The sequence below is a fragment of the Pituophis catenifer genome, unplaced genomic scaffold (genome assembly GCF_029215685.1).
Source record: "Pituophis catenifer annectens isolate HBS135680 unplaced genomic scaffold, rPitCat1.0.hap2 SCAF_1, whole genome shotgun sequence".
Lineage (NCBI taxonomy): Eukaryota > Metazoa > Chordata > Lepidosauria > Squamata > Colubridae > Pituophis > Pituophis catenifer.
In genome coordinates, this window is record NW_027256881.1 from 47,880,353 (window position 1) to 47,900,276 (window position 19,924).

At 36.1% G+C, this 19,924-nt stretch overlaps 1 protein-coding gene across 1 annotated transcript in view; it reads right to left on the minus strand.

Annotated features, from left to right (window-relative positions):
- The window catches only part of USH2A (usherin), a 474,981-nt gene that overhangs the window by 175,346 nt on the left and 279,711 nt on the right, over positions 1-19,924 (minus strand). The window contains exon 37 of the mRNA XM_070957393.1: positions 16,488-16,667. Coding sequence (XP_070813494.1) covers positions 16,488-16,667 — 180 coding nt within the window. The remainder of the gene's footprint in view (positions 1-16,487; positions 16,668-19,924) is intronic.

A 19,924-nucleotide genomic window follows, 5' to 3' on the forward strand; every position in this document is an offset into this window, starting at 1 on the left:
AAATGCTGTTGTGCGTGTTTAAACAAATGCTGTACATGGAACGCTTAATGTCCTGAGAATTTATTGATAATTAAACTTTCAAAGCCACCATTCCTTATAAGCCATGGTTTAAGAAGAGTGAAATGAGTATTGGATCCTAGTGTTGCTTCTCTGTTCCTGTTCTCTCTGCAAAACAGAAGCTGGCCTCAGCAATGAATTTTTGCCTTGTCTTAATCCAGAGTTCCTATTAACAAATTTTGTAATAGTAAATTGCAAGTGTCTCAGAATACAAAAAAAGGGCAGCTTTTGTTGCCAAAAGGTTAGCTGCTTCTGGTTTATATGTAGAGCAGTGTAGGTTGTTCCTATTGCCTTAAAGGTTATCCCTAAGCTCTGTATAATTTCTGAAAGGCAACCTTCCACTCAGTCACCCTCCACACTTCCTGATTGCACTCCAAGGATCTAAATGGAGTCTCTAATAATGCTTTTTTCCAAGATATTTTGAAAAACTGGATCCATTGTTAAACTAATCAAGAGCATCCAAACAGATGATCACCTATAACGATAGATCAAACTTCTCATTATTCAAAAATATTCACATATTTTTATGAATAGGAACTTGATAGGAGTGTTCCCCCTTTCATTTCTTTAGTTCTAATATTTCCTATAAAGACTAACTTCATACAAAAGCAATAATTATAAGGGAGCAATAATTTCTCTGTCACTTTCTTAATAGAAGAGCCATTTACCTATCAGGATGATATACTGCCTCTAACAAACAATGCTACTTCAACTGCCCTTTTTGAAGTTTACTACATACCTCAAGGGGCAACCACTCCACTTGTAACTTACTGAATCAACACATCTTGTCCAGTAAATGCTCAATTAGCATGGCAAAATAGCATGCAATGGGTGAAGAATTTAATTTTATTTCTCCTTAGCAGCACAAACTAGTCAGTTTTGCTATTTTAAAGATTAAGCAAAGGTTAAGAAATTAAATTCCACTGCAAACTCTTGGAAAGAAAGACAGGCTTTACATAAAAATAAATGAACTATTAAGAGATATGTACAGCCAAGTTGCACAAATGTCCATACACATGGACTCAGAGCCATACCGTTGCAGCCCTAGTATATACCAACAGAGCTAGTCTTAATCTGACTTAATAAAGCTAATGATATTATATTAAGAACATTTTGTTCTTCCTTCATTGACAAAAATTGATCGGTAAAACAGAAAGAATTTTTTAAGATTTTAAAAATTCTAATGTCTATCCAAATTGAGAATTTGGGTGTCCTGATTTGAAGGCTTTCTTCAAAATCTGGGAAAATAAAAAGAAACCATATTTTTATTACTGAATGTCAGTTGAGTGCTCTTTTTTTCTGACAGCTCCCCTTACATCGCAAAAATATACAAGCTGTGCTCAATGAAGTAAGATCATCTAAGAGGCGAAAATTTCATACAATTGGTGAACTTATCAAACTGAGATGTTTCTTTCTAAAGAAGAAAGAAACTCAGATTTTAAAAAATGCAATAAAACATCTATGTGACCAATTCTTTACTGCCATTTTGGATTTGTCATATATTTTTCACATATATGATGTGCAAACAAAAGTCACAGAAGAATACCTGAAAAAATTGAAAAAAATAAAAATTGATATTTAATCAATCTATAGGGCAGTTCCTTTCATGTATAACTCTAAAGTGACTTATAATAATAGAAAGGAAAATAAAATACACATCAACAAAAAGGAACAAACAATATGTAGCCAAATAATAACCTTTTTACACAAAAATTATCTTACTCAGTGTTCAAGCCCAATGTGTAGGAGAACAGCCATGTCTTAAATGTTCTACAAAAATTTGGCAAAATCAGGTCTTCCTCAATCTTAAGGGGTATTCTGTCCCATTGGACACACACTGCATGACAGAAAAGGCATGCATTTTGGATTCCATCAGATTACATTTTTAAGTGAAAGGATTATTATCTTGCCAGGGCAGCCAGAGATAAACAGCTGGTTTACAGGTAACCTAGTGCACAGGTGTCAAACTCGTGGCATCACATTGCCATCATTGGTGTTTCTCAATGTTTTCCCCATTCGTGGAGCTAGGGTGGGCGTTGCCTGCATGTGATGCATCTGGCCCATGGTCTGCCAGTTTGACACCCCTGATCTAGTGCAATGCCAATAAGGACTCTATAGGTTGTATTCAGCATCTTGAATTATACTAAATTGCAATAGAAAACTAGGTGTTTAAATACTAAGACTGACAAGCCAAACATGAAGCTACAGGAACTCAAAACAGTTACGATAATCCTGGCAAATCATAAAATGTCAGGAATGACAACTGAACAACTGAACAGAAACAACAATAAATCATCTCTGTAGCCGGGTTGAACATCAACATGGACAAATGACCACTGACCAGAGACTACAATCATGGTGAAAGGTAAAGGATGCCATATTTCCTATTTTGGTCTTTAGTATAGCAGACTGTAGTACACCAGAGGACACTACTGTGACCACTGTATAAGCACTGAAATGATTACCAGCAGAAACAAATATGACTTTGTGAATAATGACAAGCGGAACTACTTGCAAGTAATTTTGTAAATATATTCCAAATCATAATTTTGTTGATGTAGCTAAGCATGTAAAGTAATTGTAAGTATATCTATAGAATAAGATGACTGGCAGTTTTGTTAGGTGCTCACTTCTTGTAGCTGATGTGAGGAATTGATAGTCAATTTCTTTAGCTTTCTTTCTCAAGACTAGAACTTTCAGTATCCCTAATCACCACTCTTGTTGTCTGAGCTTGCAAATCAGACAAGTACTATTTGCAAGCATATTTATATGTTTATCATCCTTACTGGTAAACTGTGCATAGAACTTTAAAAAATGCCAATAAGCAATTAGTTGACTGATTAATGATTATAAATACATGTCAGAGATACACTCAACGAAATTTATGGCTGTCCAGGAAAGCCAATTAGATGTCATGCTGTTTAAATAGATACCTAGCCAACAAGCCACAGAATAATGAGCTTCCAAAAGAAGAATTCAACAACAAAAATGCATCTATAAAGGACCTCATATGCGAAACCAAACTTATGAATACATTTCTTAATAAAGCTCTCAATATTTACAATTCTTCAAAAATTTATGAAAATCTCCTCTATTTAAAGATTCATGAATTGAAAAATAATCCAAGTATAATTTTATGGAATTATTATTATACAATTGTATCTTTTCATACTGCTGAAGCTTATTGTGGCATTAAATGTTGGGGCCAATTGATTGGTTTGTCAATTTCTGCACCTGCCATCTTAAAACATAGTGGTTCACACAAACATTTGATTAAACTTGGCTATAGTGCCTTTTGATTTGCTTCAATATTGTCCTGAATTTCACTATTAGTTTACTTTTGATGTTTTTATTGAACAATTTTTGTTTTTATGAAGGTACATCATCTCATTTATTTTGAAAAATATAGATTTATTGAAAGAAAAAATAATTAGAGAAATGCAATCAAATCAATTTTTTTAAAAATACATTAAAAGATACTTGAACAAGGATGTATTTAACTCTGCTGTTTCCAGATCAGTAAGGTCATGTCAAAGTCCTCAAAGATCAATTTCAGAAAGAGTTTGAACAATTCTCTTTATAGGTTATTTTGTTTTTGCTTTTGTGGAAAACATAAAACCTCATAATTATAATTTGCAGTCTTTATAGTAGAAAGCACCTCCCACATAATGGTTTAATTTATCTTTACTCAGGTGTTCTCTCCATGCCCTTGTTAACATGCCATTCACCAAGCACATTGTTTTTTAAAGTTTTGTGCAAATGGCCCAGAATAGGAATAATCAATTCATGAAAGAAAAGCAAATGTGATGGATTTATTTGCCCAACACCTTGACTGGTAATATTTTAAGGTTTTATGCACAGAAGCCACATGCATCCTAGTTATGTGCATCAAAATGCACGTTACAAAACTGGGTATGTAACATTGGTACAGAGAAGCATATCAAACCAGAAAGAATAAAGCCAACAGATAGGATTTGTTCCATCCTTGATATGTTGATTATTCAGTACTTAAAGACTCTTTCCTATTGCACCCAGTGGGAATAGATGGACATCTTGGAAACCCATCAATTAAATGGCATTTTTAAAGAAATGTCCATCAAAATGCACATTCTAGTTCTCACAAATTAAGTGAACTTTCAAATATGTAAAACATTTTTCATACATCTTTCAAACGTATAATTTTGTGTTCCTCTCCCATTCTTGTTAGCATTAATCCATAGGTATTCCATTTGTCTTCAAATGAGACAAAATCTATAATCAAGCAATAATTACTAAGTGTAATGTTCAAGCTGTACTATAGCTTACCATACTTGCTTTGTTCACAAACTGTTCGAAGTATCTGCTATTTGAAATAATCTATAATCTCATGAGTGTAGACTACTGAATTGCATGTCAAATTCAGATAAAACTCATTTTTATTATTTTGGCTTCTCTCTCCCCCTTCCTTAACAAAAATCTAATTTACTTGTTGTTCCCTTAGGTACATAGTACACAGTTCATAATTCATTTGATGTAAAATGTCAGTTTAGATTTTTGCACTTCTCTGATATATGGGAAAAAACATGTACATTTCAATTTTCTTCTAGGAGACTGCCAGCAACTCTCACCCCTCCCCCATGCAATTGAGTTGCTCAGACTTTTGTGTTAAATTAAACATAGAAACTGTGAGGAATGATATTTACAAGACATACAAAACAAATATATGAATCTGTGAAAAAGATAATATTTTTCCTACCAGAAAGTGATCTCTCCCAAAGAGCATATTTGATCCTCGAGTTACTTCTCAATTATAATTTAATACTTCAGAATCGCCAGGGGCTTTCTCCACATTCATATACAAAAAAATATTATCATACATATATAAATAACTACTCATCACAGAATTCCTTTTTGGTATAAACAGTATTAGAAAAGGAGTAAAAAATTAAAGGCATGAGATAAGAAAAAGAAAATGAAATACATCTACATACCTCCCTTCATACTTCTATCCATCCTTGCTTCTACCAGACCCATGTACCACCTTCAAACTGCTCAGTGCTCCCTTTCAAAATATCTAATCAACCCATTCAACTTTCTTGGTCTTCTTAATCCATCCAGTCTACATTCCTTCATTTCGTGATTCCAATTTCCTATATTCTCTGTGTATGACCATTATGCCCATTTGATACAAGTCATTCATTGAGGTATTCATTCCTTATTAATTCAGTACCCATGTTTTCTTGACCCATCACTTCTTGTTTTCTGTCTCATGATTAAGTACTTCATTCTCATTCTCTTCATATTAGTTTTACGTTACTTGAGGATTTCCGAAATAGCCACCCATCAGAAATTCATAGAAGGAGAAGGAAGAAAGGAGAATATGAATCCTTATCAATGTTTGGCAGTGGGTTTGGAAGTTGAGTCATGGTAACTGGACTTCTTGTTGGTTCAAAATGTTTAACTGCTTATCCAAGTAGATTCTTTAATCAGGCTACTTGGATAAGCAGCAAAATGTTTTGAACCAACAAGAAAGGAAGTTCAGTTGCCATGACTCAGCTTCCAAACAACTCTACCTGGATGAAGAGAATCTCTATTGAAAAGGTTTGGCAGAGGACGGGACCTTCCTTCCTTCCTTCCTTCCTTCCTTCCTTCCTTCCTTCCTTCCTTCCTTCCTTCCTTCCTTATCAGTCATCTCAATGCACTCCTTGGTTTTCTGAAGCCATGGTTCTATCATTTCCCTGTCTGATCTGGACCAGTTGTTGAAAAACAACTTCACTACCTTTTTCGGGCCGTGTAATGCAGTTCAGTAGGTGCTGCTTGAAAGACACTGGAAGGCTTTGTTTCTAAAGTCTGAAACCTAGAGAGATTGCATCCATAGTCCCCAACATGTAGGGTAATTCAGGGATTCCCCTCTCCTGTTTAACATCTAAATGAAACCTCTGGGTCAGTGTGGGTTGCTACCGGTTCTCCCCAGTTTGGGCGAGCCGGTAGCGGAGATGGTGAGGTAAGAGTGAACCGGTTTGCTCCAACCATCAGTTGGGCCCTCCCGCCCGCCCCTGCGCTATACGAATATATATATTCGTTTGTTTTTAGCTCAGCTGATAGGTGCGGCAGAGTGGATTGCCATGCCTCAGCTGTTCTGAAATTCAAAGTGCATGCGCAAAGCGAACCAGTAGTAACACTGGTTGAAACCCACCACTGCTCTGGTGAGATCATCCATTGGTTTGAGATGCAATATCATCAATATGCCAATGACATCCAGCTTTATATCTCAATCCTGAGCTTCATAGGTGAAGCTATCAATGCTCTGACCAAGTGTCTGGAACTGTTTGCATCTAGATGGGATGGAAGAAATTTTAACTCAAACCTGTCAAGATTAAGTGGCTGGGGTTGGAGCTCCTTAAACCCTACCCCAGAGTCTGTGACCCAAATATTTATAATCTGTATTTTTGGAAAATTCAAGATACTCTCCTCTACTTTTTTCACACAAATAGTACCCTATAAAAGAGAGTGGAAGATACTGTCCCAAAGTCACTAAGTTCTGTGGTCAATTGGTGACTTGAACCTCCACCACCATATTATATGGGCTCATCAATTTTCAAAAAAAAGCATCAAGGATGAATGGGGTCAATACAAAAGCATTGCTCAATATTATTTGTAATGCATGAATTTATTAAATGGATATCCAATGCAGACTAAAGTGAATGGTGCCCTAGAGCAAGTTGAGAATAATTTCTTTAATTACTTTTTACATTGGTTTCTTACAGGAGTATCAATCAATTTTGTAGGTGAATCTTTGCATTTTGAGAGTTCCTGCTGTATATTTTAAACATTTGACAATGCATAATCCTTTAATTGGCATTTTACAGTAAGTCACAATGGTGAATTTACATAAAAGAAAGAAAGAAAAAAAAGAAAGAAAATTAAATTAATTAATAGTACAAATAATTAAAAAGCTTCTCTTTTAGAAAAAAATTAAATTACAACATTGTAGTTACCTCTTTCTTTCCCGTCATTGGAATATCTATTGTCTGTCTGTCTGTCTGTCTGTCTGTCTGTCTGTCTGTCTGTCTGTCTGTCTATCTATCTATCTATCTATCTATCTATCTATCTATCTATCTATCTATCTATCTATCATCTCTCCTTCCATTCACCCACCCACCCACCCACAAAGGGAAACTATTTTACCATTCAAAATGGATATTAATGAGGAATTTTAATGCTTAATTTTCAATGCTTCTTAAATGCCCTTAAAAATGACTGGAGATGCATAGCTGATGAAGCATCTGGAGGGAGAGCTGTTTGTAAAATAAAGAAAAAATAAAAATAGCAACAGCACTTAGACTTATATACCACTTCATAGTGCTTTATAGCACACTCTGAGCAGTTTATAGTGTTCAAATATTGCCTCCAACATTTGAGTCTTCATTTTACCAACCTCAGAATGATGGAAGGCTGAATCAATCTTGAACTGGTCAGGATTGAACTCCTGGCAATGCTGCATTCTAACCACTGCACCACCATGGCTCAATATCAGCCACCATGTCAGATACATGAGCCTTGGTGGTGCAGCAGACTAAAGTGCTGTTAAGTAGCACCCGCTGCCTGCAATTACTGAAAGTTCAAATCTCACCAGGCTCAAGGTTGACTCAGCCTTCCATCCTTTCGAGGTAGGTAAAATGAGGACCCGGATTGTGGGGGCAATAAGCTGACTTTGTATAAAAAAGAACACCGCTTAGGGGGCCCGAAAGCCCTACTAAGCAGGTATATACAAAAGTATGAAGGCTATTGCTTAACACATTGTAAGCCACCCTGAGTCTCCAGAGAAGGGCGGCATATAAATCGAACCAATAAATAAATAAATAAATGCATGTGCAAAATATTAGCTGCCTGTTCTTTGGATGTGGAAAATGACAGGCCTCCAGTTGCTTATGAAGAATGGTGGCCCTGATTTTGCATGTGTGCCGAACGGGATAACTGCTATGTTTCCATGCATTATCCTTCCTCAGATATTTCCTCTAAGGAGTTGGTACAAAATGTAATCTGGACAGGCAGGAGCATCTCTTGCCAACCAATGATACGCAGGTACATCTTTCAGCTTTCTCAAAAGCACAAAATAATAGCCCTCCTCCCATTCCAATAAGTCTGAAATGCATAAAACAGCATGCAAACATAAAACTGCTACCATATAAGCTGTGAGAAATTGTGTTTCTAAACATGGGCCCCTTTTGCTGGGTATGGTCAACCAGTTTTAATTTAACCCAGTGGTTTCCAAACTTGGCCACTTAAAGCCTTGTGGGCTTCGAATTCCAGAATTCCTCAGCCAGTTATGCTATGCTGGTTGAGGAATTCTTGGATTTGCATAAGTCTTAAAGTGGTAAAGTTTGAAAACCTCTGCTTTAAGCAAAAGTTTTTTCACTAGTCATATGCCTGCATTTTCAAGTCAGAAAGCAATGAAAAGTACTGATAAACTATAGAAGCCACTTAAGCTTGGCAAGTGTGAATACAGACTGTCTAATAAGTGGCAAGCCCTGTTTTTTATGCTGCCAGTTTCAATTAATGAGCCATCTAGATTTGTGCAAAAAGATTATTACATGCTTTTAGTTGTTTAATCCAGATCTGCATTACTACCACAGATAGCATAATCAGAAGATGATTGGAAATATTGCTACGCCTTCTCTAATAGCACCACTGTATCGTTGCCACCACTCCCTAGCAAACACCTAAGGCCTGGGAGGGAACTGCCCCAGTGGTGGGTTGCCCCCAGTTCAGACCGGTTTGCAAGAACCAGTAGTAAAACCAGCGGGAAACAGAAGAAACAGAAAAAAGGACAGAAGGAAAAGATAAAAAATGTACAATACATATTAAGAAAAGCTCTGTTTTTAAGTACAGCAGTAAACAGTTAAAATTAGTTGCATCTACAAAGAATTTTTTGAGAGACAATTATTCCAAAATATTTAGCAGTACTCAGATGTCAACAGACAACTGAACTTAGAGTAGGTAGATGAGAATAACTCTTGTTAGTTGGAGAATTTTGAAAGTTAATCAAGCTATTAGTTAATACTTTTTGAAAAAGCACATTAATAATTATATTGAGGATATATTGTATCCTCAGCATTTAAAAACATTTTTCATTCATCTCAACCATTTTTATGTGATTTATATGATGAGCCAATGATTTTATCATCAAACTAAATAAATAAATAAAATAAATAAATAAATAAAAGCACACTTAGGATTGTAATAGGTAAGGAAATAATTCTATTTTTAATAATCCTGGCTAAAACATTAGAATACCAAAATTATGGGAAAATATTATTTATTTGCTCTAGAAATTTTCACTGAATCATATCAAAATCATTTTCCACTCCTAACAATGAGACAGATTGATTTTCTATCACTGACAATCTATCCCTAACCTATTATTTCAAGTCTCCCAATGGCACACCAATTCTGACTGAGTTCATCCATTCTGCTGCTGGTCATCCTGTTCTTCTCTTTCCTTTCCCAGCATTAGAGCTTTTTCCAGAGAGCATCTGTGTATGATGTAGGATAATTTTCGCCTGGTCACTTGTGCCTCAAGTGAGAATAGAGTGTCACAGGGAATACCATGGTAGATTGAATTCTTTCAATCAATTGGCCACTGTGTTGTTTTCCAAATTCATTGGCATAATACCAATTTCATTTTTAAAATATATATATATATATATATATATATATATATATATATATATATATATATATATAACTAAAATATTAGCAATCTAATGTTATCTATCTATCAACACTTTAAGTGTTAGGGTTTCCTTTCACAATGTTGAACTCAACATTTAACAAGGAAATCTCATGACCATTTGCATAAACATCCGAACGTTTTCAAGTCTGAAAAGTTGGTAACTTCTGGCCGTATTAAATAAAGTTGGAAAAACAAATAAGTAAAATTAGTACTTATCTTATATCAGTCAATATAATGATTATCAGCACTGGGAGTTTTTTTTTTTTTAAATCAGAATTAATGGAACCAATTATTACCTGAATAGATACAGGTGTAGCTAAATACTTGATTTTGTTTAATCTTCAGATCTCTATTTAAAAAAAAAACAAAAACGTGTATAACCTTTGATTTAGGATTATAAAATGAGTAAGAAAAATAAAGATAAGATTGGAATCATATACTTTATCCAAGATCCTTAATAGTAGAAATGATATAATTTTGTTATTGCTATTTCAATTAAGAAGCTAATATTTGTATGAGGCACAGAAGCTCTATACAGTTATAATGTAGGATGTCTTTCATATATATTTAAAAGTTACTTATTTTTATTTTTCAATTTTTTGTTCAGATTTTAATATTCTTTCTTCCATAAAACTCGCACAATAATATGAACCAAAATATATGCTCAAAAAACATACTAACTATAGGATGTCCATAACCAGAACTTTTAAATATAACAGGATAACTTTTTCTTATAATAAATAGTAGTACTGAGAAATATTGCAAAAAAGACCTAGATACCTATGTAATAAATTTTAGAATCTCAACTGGAAATTTATTACATAGGTATCTAGGTCTTTTTTGCAATATTTCTCAGTACTACTATTTAAATAGGGAACTGTGTGATACGGTCAAATAAATAAACAAGCAAACATTTCAGAATTGTTGTTGTTCAGGATTCACATTTTTTATTTATTTTCTAAATTAAACTCTGACATGCACAATATAGGAATCAGGTTCTGCTGAACAAATATTGCTAGAATTCAACATTTGATTAAAATCTATCAGTCATAAAAAGAATAAAAATATAAGAGAAAACTAACAAAGAGAATTATTATCTAATGCAATAAAAAGTTATATGACAGCTACTGTGACTTCCATAGAAATTGTACTAAAAATGTAGTAAAGGAACTCTCTAACTCTTCCACTAAATATGTAAGGGGGGGGGGGAATGGAAAAATGATGTCTGCTTCTTTGCTTCACTTAATCTAATCCCATACTGCTAAACAGTTGGTAGTATCCAATAGGAGTTGAAAATATCTCATCAGGTCATGTCAGCATCAGCATCAGCATCAGCGACAAGGCATGTCCGATCATAACCACATCGAAAACTGTATTGGAAGAATGGGAGGAAATATCAGTTTAAAATGTTTATTTGAAGTGGCGTTGGCTGTAGTCTGGGGATAACCCAAAGGCAATATCACAAAGCCATTTCATGTAAAGCTGAATCAGGACCAGTGGGATTCAATTTTTTTACTACCGGTTCTATGGGCGTAGCTTGATGGGCATGGCTTGGTAGGCGTGGCATGGCTTGGTGGGTATGGCTTGGTGGGCGTGGCAGCAGAAAGATACTGTGAAATCTCCATTCCCACCCCACTCCAGGGAAGGTTACTGCAAAATCCCCATTTCTTCCTGATCAGCTGGGACTTGGGAGGCAGAGAATAGATGGGGGCGGGGTCAGTCAGAGGTGGTATTTACTGATTCTCCAAACTACTCAAAATTTCCGCTACCAGTTCTCCAGAACTGATCAGAATCTGCTGAATACTACCTTTGATCAGGACGTGTCTGAACTGTGTTTTAGGAAGATGATATCTTTCTGGGCATCCCAGCAGGTTTTCTTCCTGTGATTGGCCCCTGGTCTTCCATTTGCAAGCCAAAGCTGGTTGAGAATAGGACTTCTATGAGTAGCTTGGTACTTTTTGAAGACAGATGTTTCAAGATGCTATTTTTGCTGTTTTGGAATCACATTACACATATTTATAAGAGGATCTCCTTACATCCTTTATTGTCTTTGTCTCAGAAGTAAGAAAAAGGTAAAGGTTTCCCCAGGGATTTTACCCCTCTAGCTGTGCTCATCTCTATTCCTTAAGCCAAAGAGCCAGCGTTGTCCAGAAATGTAGTCATGTGGCCAGCACAACATCACGCTGCAGCAGTGTGTATGGTGAAAAATGTATGGTGTTACCTTCCCACATGCTTATAGGGGGTACTATTCATTTACTTGCATTTGCATGCTTTCAAACTGCTAGGTTGGCAAGAGCTTGGACAAGTAACAGTAACTCACCCGGGTCTCAAATGGCCAAGCTGTAGACGTTTTACAATCTAAGATTCAGCGTCTTAAACACTGAGCCACCGCATCCCCTTGTCTCAGGAGAGCAGCAGCTAAAACAGCTTTCTATAGAGCACTGACATTTCAAATGTTATTATTTACAGGTTAGTGTAAATTGCTGTTTTTGAAATGCTAATTGCTACATATTTGAGTTTATTTTAAATGTAGTTGAACACTAGGAACGCTGCAGCTGAGCATCGATTAATATGTTGCTTTCATATGTTTTAACAATTCCTACTGCAACATTTTAGGAAAAGATTAATGGGATGAATTTATTCATTGGGGGAGGTGGAAGGAGACAGAAAAAAAATCTTTCTCTGCTGTATAAAAATTGTCACTAATCATTTTAAACTATGCCCTTTTATGCTTCTTTGGTTTCTTTTAGCTTTCTATACAGTTCTTTGATGTAACAAAGACAGTTCCAGACAAGATTTCAGTTCATCTGAAAAAAAAAAAAGTCTTGAGGCAAAATGCAGTGTATTTAAAATTTATATACTTTATAAATGCCTTTCTTCTGAACTTGAACATCATGCAAAACTTCTTAGGTTTCTTTTACCTATCAACTCTAGGATCATTCCCTTCCTTGGTTTCAATTTATTAATGCAGTGCTAAGTTTAAGTGGTGGTTCTTTCACCTACATGAACAGTCGTGTCTGACTTCCCTGATCAGTTGCTATTCATGTAGCTTTCACTGATAAAATAGCTAAAATAGCCAATTAGATTAAAGCAAATTAAGGGACGGTTGACGTCAACCATTTCTTAAACTGAATCCCATATCCACAAAATGTGCACTAGTTCCTGTTAAGATAGAAATCTTTATCCTCTTAGAAGTGGTGAAATCTAAAATTTGTTACTACCAGTTCTGTGGGCGTGGCTTGGTGGTGGGGTAATGTGACTGGGTGGGTGTGGCCATTTTTTTTTTTTACTTTTAAAACCATTTTTTCTACAACCTCTTCGGCGAAAAAAGTTTTTTTCTTTCAAAAGGCTCTGACGATCCCATCTGAGTTGCCTGATCATCAGAGGGTTTTTTAAAAACCCTCTGCCGATCAGGCAACTCAGATGGGATCGTCAGAGCTTGGATCGTCAGAGGCATTTAAAAGAAAAAAAACTTTTTTTCTTTTAAATAGCTCTGACGATCCAAGCTGAGTTAAAAACCCTCTGCCGATCAAGGCAACTCAGCTTGGATCGTCAGAGCCATTTAAAAGAAAAAAGCCTCTGATGATCGCGCGGCTCAGCTGGGCATGGGATGGGACAGGGATTTTTGCTACCGGATCTCTGAACCACCCGCCTCCATCGCTACTGGATCGGGCGATCCGGTCCGAACCGGGAGCATTTCACCCCTGCCTCTTAGCAACTTTATATCTATCTCTGTTAAATTTCATTTGTCATTTTCATCCCATTTCTTTAGCCTCTCAGAATTATTCTGAGTTGTATTTTTTCTTCTATTTTACACAATTGTGGATAATCTGCAAAACTCTATAGCAATTCTGTACTTCTATTTATCCAAGTCACTAATCAAATGGTAAAAAGAAGAAGGCCCAATACTTCTTTTTTATGTCATGAAAAAAAAGTTGCTTCCAATGGTATCTTTTGCTACAAGCAGTCATAGGTTAATGATGGTAATTGGGACTACAACTTTCATCATTAAACAATGTGATCATAAAGTACAATGTCACATATATATTCTGCTTAGCAATGGCAATTCTGGCAGTCCCAGTTACCATTGTTAAGGGAGGATTGTGTGCTTCATTGATTTTGTTTGTGGGAAGTCTGCAGAAAATGTCACAAATCACAATTGCATGACTGTGGCTTGTTGTAACTTTGTAATCTCAAGCCAGACACCAAAGTCCTGGATCATGATCACGAAACTGAAGAGACCGTATGATGGTCAGGACTCCAAGACCAGTTAGAAGCATATTCATTTAGTGCTGTTGCCACTCTGAATAGTCATTGAACAAATGGATGCAAGCCAAGCACTAACTGTAATGGTATATTAATATTAATTGTATAATGTCAGTAATTACCTGTCCATTCTTTTTTTTTTTTTTGCTTTAATTAATATGCCGCCCTTCTCCGGAGACTCAGGGCGGCTTAAAATGCGTTAAGCAATAGCCTTCATACTTTTGTATATTTTTATACAAAGTCAGCTTATTGCCCCCACAATCTGGGTCCTCATTTCACCTACCTTTGAAAGGATGGAAGGCTGAGTCAACCTTGAGCCTGGTGAAGGTTGAACTTGCAGTAATTGCAAGCAGCAGTTGTTAATAACAGTGCTTTAGTCGACTGTACTACAGGCTATTCTTAATATCTCTTTGGAAAATTTTTGTTTTAAATAGAATAAAAAAGAATAAAAGGATTATAATAAGACTAAAAAGTAATCAAATAACTAGAGAGTAGTTGATGTACCTTCTAAAAGACAGAATTGGATATATAAAGATACGCTGCATTACTACATAAATTTTAACTATAAATACAAATATTAAACATATTTAACCATTTGATCAAGTGGAGTGTTTTGAAGTGCAGTTTTAAAAAATGAACAATAGTTCTGGCCTTTAATCATAAAATCATAAAATAGTTCTGCCCTTTAATCATAAAACCATCCATTTTATTTTATTCTTCTTTTCCCAATCCTCTGCAATAAGTAGAAATTGTTTCCAAAGGTTGCTTCAACCTCCTCCTCCTCCTCCTCCTCCACCACCTCCTCCTCCTCCCCACCCTCCTCCTCCTTCCTTCCTTCCTTCCTTCCTTCCTTCCTTCCTTCCTTCCTTCCTTCCTCCTTCTTTGTCATATTTTGTTACAAATAATTTTTATGCCTGGGATGGTGGGGTTGAGACCTTTATGCCTGGGATGGTGGGGTTGAGACCTTTAAATAAGAGGTCTTAATCAATTACTGCAAGTTTCCAATTTTGGATAGGATTTAAGTGAATTGTCTCATGCAGGTTATTAAATTAGTGGTTAAGGTAAAAAAATCTTAAGGAAAAGTGTATTGATAGAAATACTGAAGGACATTAATTGAGTTTTTGTATTCTATATTGGAGTTATAAACAAGGGTGTTAGCTATAGCTGGTGATACACAAGACCATCTAAAAAGATGAGTGGATGGCTGAACAGGATTTTTCAAATTAGTAGAGAAACTCCAGCATTAGTGAATGTTTACTGTCTAGGGTACCAAATATCAAATTTTGCTAGAATTATACCTTAATAGTGTTGGGGAATGAGGAGGGAAATAGCTAAAGGATAGACAGGTAAGCAATACTTCTCTTTCAGGAGAATTAAGACAAGCAAACAATCAAAACTTGGCTCAATTAATTTTGGCAGGCTATTCTAATAAATTCCTCTTAAAACATTTATAATAAAGAGCTATAGTTTACTATTTAATTTAAAATGTGTATTTAGGTCTTGAATGCTAATACAGTCAAAATATTATAATAAAACATAATGGCAAGGTAAATACAGATTATAGAATGTCTTATATATCAGGGCTTTTTTCATATTTGCTGGTTCATTTATTATTCATTTCAGTTCAAATCACAGTCCACTGGACAATGGGATGGAAGATCTTTAATAACTTTCAATGCTAATTTAATTCTACTTAAATACACATAGTCTACTGAATGCCACATGCTTTTCAGCATGATTTTATGTGTAAATCAAGATAATATGCTTTCAGATCATTAAGTAAAAGGAAGCATGAACTAAAACCTATTTAATCAATGAGGTATTGCTTTTAAAGTACCACAAGGTCATAAAAAAGATCATTTCAAAGCAATACATTTCCTAACTGTAATCAACAACAAATGATGAAAGAAACTACATTATATGATAATTCCCAGAATAAACTGGCATAACCATATGATTACATTACCTTGGATACTCTACCTTTTCCTTTGGTACCCACTATTTTGTGGCTCACTAAATTAAAATATATTCTTCTCCACTACTGTACACTGATACAAACATCAGACAGTTTTCTTGATACAAATAAACCACTGAAAACAGTACAAACTGAACCTAGTGATTACACAATGCTTTTTTTTCCCTTTTGTGCACAAAACATTTCACATATGTATCTATCACAATCCTATATATTAAAATAGTATTACTTCTCCAGAATAGCAGTTCTAATACTGTATAGTATATTTAAGGATAAAAGAGGGACACGGTGGCTCAGTGGCTGTTGATGAACTATTGATGAAAGTATAGTTCTGTTTCTCTTTGTTCTACCTCCAGGCTGTTTAGTGTCCTCTGGAGGCAAGTAATAGCACAGCTCTACTTCATGTACTTTTGAATAGCAGTCATAAAGGGTCATTAAGAGAGGGCATATAGAACTGCTTTATTGTATACTTACCACCAGCAGGCAGGGCAATTTCTACAGGATCACTGATCACATAACCTTGGCTATTAGAAGCATTCACTTCCACTGTGTAGTTTGAAAATGGAATTAGCCCTCCAATGGGTACCCAGACATTTGCTTCTTTGCCGGTATGTAAAATTTGTGTGCAATTTAAAATACTGTAATTGCCATTAGCTGAAAGAGAAAGAAGGAAACTATGAGATCTTCAACTGTTACAACTTGAACATTTCTGAGGATAATAGGTTTATTCCACTAAAGCCAGCACACTGTTACCCTATTTCCCCCAAAATAAGACATCCCCTGATAATAAGCCCAATCGGGCTTTTGAGCGCATGGCAATAAGGCCAAGCACTTATTTCAGGGTTCAAAAAAATATAAGACAGGGTCTTATTTTCGGGGAAACACGATAGTTGAAAAATTACATGATTATTGTTTGGTGTTTTAGTCACCAAAATTCAATATCAATGCTGTTGACAAGCTTAAGGTGGAAAGAGACCAGGGTTCCCCAACTGTGCATCTGTAATTTTGAGAATGTGGTGTGGATGGTTTCACAAAATAGCTGCTATGGAAGAGAGGGATCACCGGTTAGTCTCCTTCACTTCTCCCATTCCTACTGAATACCCCTTTCTCTTTCTGCCATGCTATTTACTTTTGACATTTTCTTTCCAAGCAGTTAAGGGAAGCCACCCACATTTCTTTAATTTTTAAGCAAACAATACATCCCATTTGGCATTTTGGAAATAAAAGGTGCTGGAGGTTGGTGATAGATCAGCAGTGTAACCTTTTGTTTTTTCTTCTTTTTTGAACAAATACTCCGGCACAAGTAACATTAGCCTGACATTAGCCTTGATCAGGAATAATACATTGGCTTGGAAACTGCAAGAAATAAATATTAGATGGATCAGAGTCTAATTATTTATGTTCTTCCACTACTGACTAAATTAAAGGGAATGTCTTCCAGAATCGCTAAGGCATTCAAATACCTACTTCACTATCAAATCAAAATAAGTCAGGAAATGGGTTATCCCAATTTTTCCTTTCCTCCCACCAAATTAAACTATTGATATCCTTGTCATGATTGCTATCCTTGCTTAACCAGTTCTTCTTAGGTATTAGAAGAACTAAGATAGTTGTACATTGCTTTTCTCGAACCTCCTTCATTGCTTTTCTTGAACCTCCTCCATTTCTCATGTACATGTAAAAAAATTTATTTTTTAAAAAAAATTCCATGTTAAAGTGTTGAAGAATTCAAACTAGGTTCCATATGTAAAAACTCTGAGCCCTCTGTTTCTGTTGCTGGTGGCTTTCAGGACTCATACCCTGAGACATTTAAAGGAAGACAAATGGGCAAGAGGATTTAAAAATAGGGAAATCAAAGAACTGTGAGGGCGGGGCGGGGGGGGCGGGAGACTGCTACCAAAGGATGCTCAAAGGATTAACACCCAGCTCCTGAAAGAGGCTGAGAGAACTGGCTGTATTTAGTCTTGAAAAACGAAGAAAACAAATTATGATTGATTTACAGACAAACCAACCAAAAAGATAAAAAGCTTCTCTGTTTAGGGTGGCATGGGGGTTGGGAGTCTTGTTTTCAGAGTTTTAATGTATTTCTTTCCTGTTTTGTATTTTATAATTTTTCTATTTCTATCTGCAAAACTTGTGCAGCTACTTAATTTTTTCCCCCAGTAGAACCAACATTCTAGAGATAGGGCAAGAAACTGGTAGATGGGGTGAGTTTTATCCCTAGCTCCTGAATATTTCATAAATTTATTTATTTATTTTTGATTGTAAGCCTCCCAAACATATCCTGTGGTATGATGAACAGTCAATAAATGTATGATGGACGGTCAATAAATCTTATAAATAAATAAAATAACTTAGTAAATTCACTGTATTTTTCAAACTATCCATTATTAGTCTTAGAACAAACAGAGAGTCAAACCATTGCTTAATCTACTATTAAGTACGTATGCCCAACTTTTATTGAAGTGCAGTGAATGCATTTTCCATGTCACTTTGGGATATCCCTCTGCATGATGTATATAGATGTCTCTTTGCACATGGATGTAAAGTAAGGTGACCAGATTTTAACATTGGTAAAGAGGGACATTGTGGGCGTGGCTTATTTTGTGGGTGTGGCTAGCTGGTCATGTGACTGGGTGGGCATGGCTAACTGGTCATGTGACTGGGTGGGCGTGGCTAGCTGGTCATGTGACCGGGTGGCCATGGCTATGTGTATAGGGTAAGGTGAACAGATTTTAACATTGGTAAGAAGGACACCATTGTGGGCGTGGCTTATTGTGTGGGCGTGGCTTGGAGGCCATGTGACTGGGTGGGTGTGGCTAGCTGGTCATGTGACCGGGTGGCCATGGCTATGTGTATAGGGTAAGGTGAACAGATTTTAACATTGGTAAGAAGGACACCATTGTGGGCGTGGCTTATTGTGTGGGCGTGGCTTGGAGGCCATGTGACTGGGTGGGCGTGGCTAGCTGGTCATGTGACCGGGTGGCCATGGCTATGTGTATAGGGACTACTCAGAGGGCTGAAAAGTCATTTCTGACAGGTGCTCACACTTTTGACTGGTCCTCACACTTATGACCATCCTCACATTTATGCCTGTGCAGTATTCTTAACAACCATGTCACTCATTTCACAACTGCTTCTCTTCACCATGGTGACAAGATAGGGCAAAAACGTAAAGTGTGAGGACAGTCGTAAGTTCGAGGACTGGTCAAAAGTGTGAGGACCAGTCAAAAATAACTTTTTCAGCCCTCTGAGTAGTCCATATGCACAAAAGGACTAACCAGAGGGCTGAAAAAAGTTATTTCTGACAGGTCCTCGCACTTTTGACTGGTCCTCACACTTATGACCATCCTCACATTTATGCCCATGCAGCATTCTTAACAACCATGTCACTCATTTCACAACTGCTTCTCTTCACCATGGTGACAAGATAGGGCAAAAATGTAAAATGTGAGGACAGTCATAAGTTCGAGGACTGGTCAAAAGTGTGAGGACCAGTCAAAAATAACTTTTTCAGCCCTCTGAGTAGTCCATATGCATTAAAGGATTACAGCAATAGAGAGGGATGAAGGAATGGAAATTAGAGTAGGAGTGAGGGTAAGAGAGGGAGGAAGAGAGGAGGAGAAGGAGAAAGGAAGAGGAAGTAGGGAGGAGAAAAAGAGAGTGGGGGGAAGAGAAAGTAAGAAGGAAAGAAAAGAGAGAGGTGGTAGGTTTGAGGAGAAAGATTGCTGTACAATAAAAAAGATGAAAGGGAAGAAAGCCAACCCCAAGCAAATATAAAGATATTAAGATAAAGAATGAATTGTTAAACTTTAAAGAATAAAAGAGAACAAATATGAATAAATAGCAATAATTAGAAACACACATACAAACATACAATGTATTTTCTTTGAACAGAATATTTGGCTGGT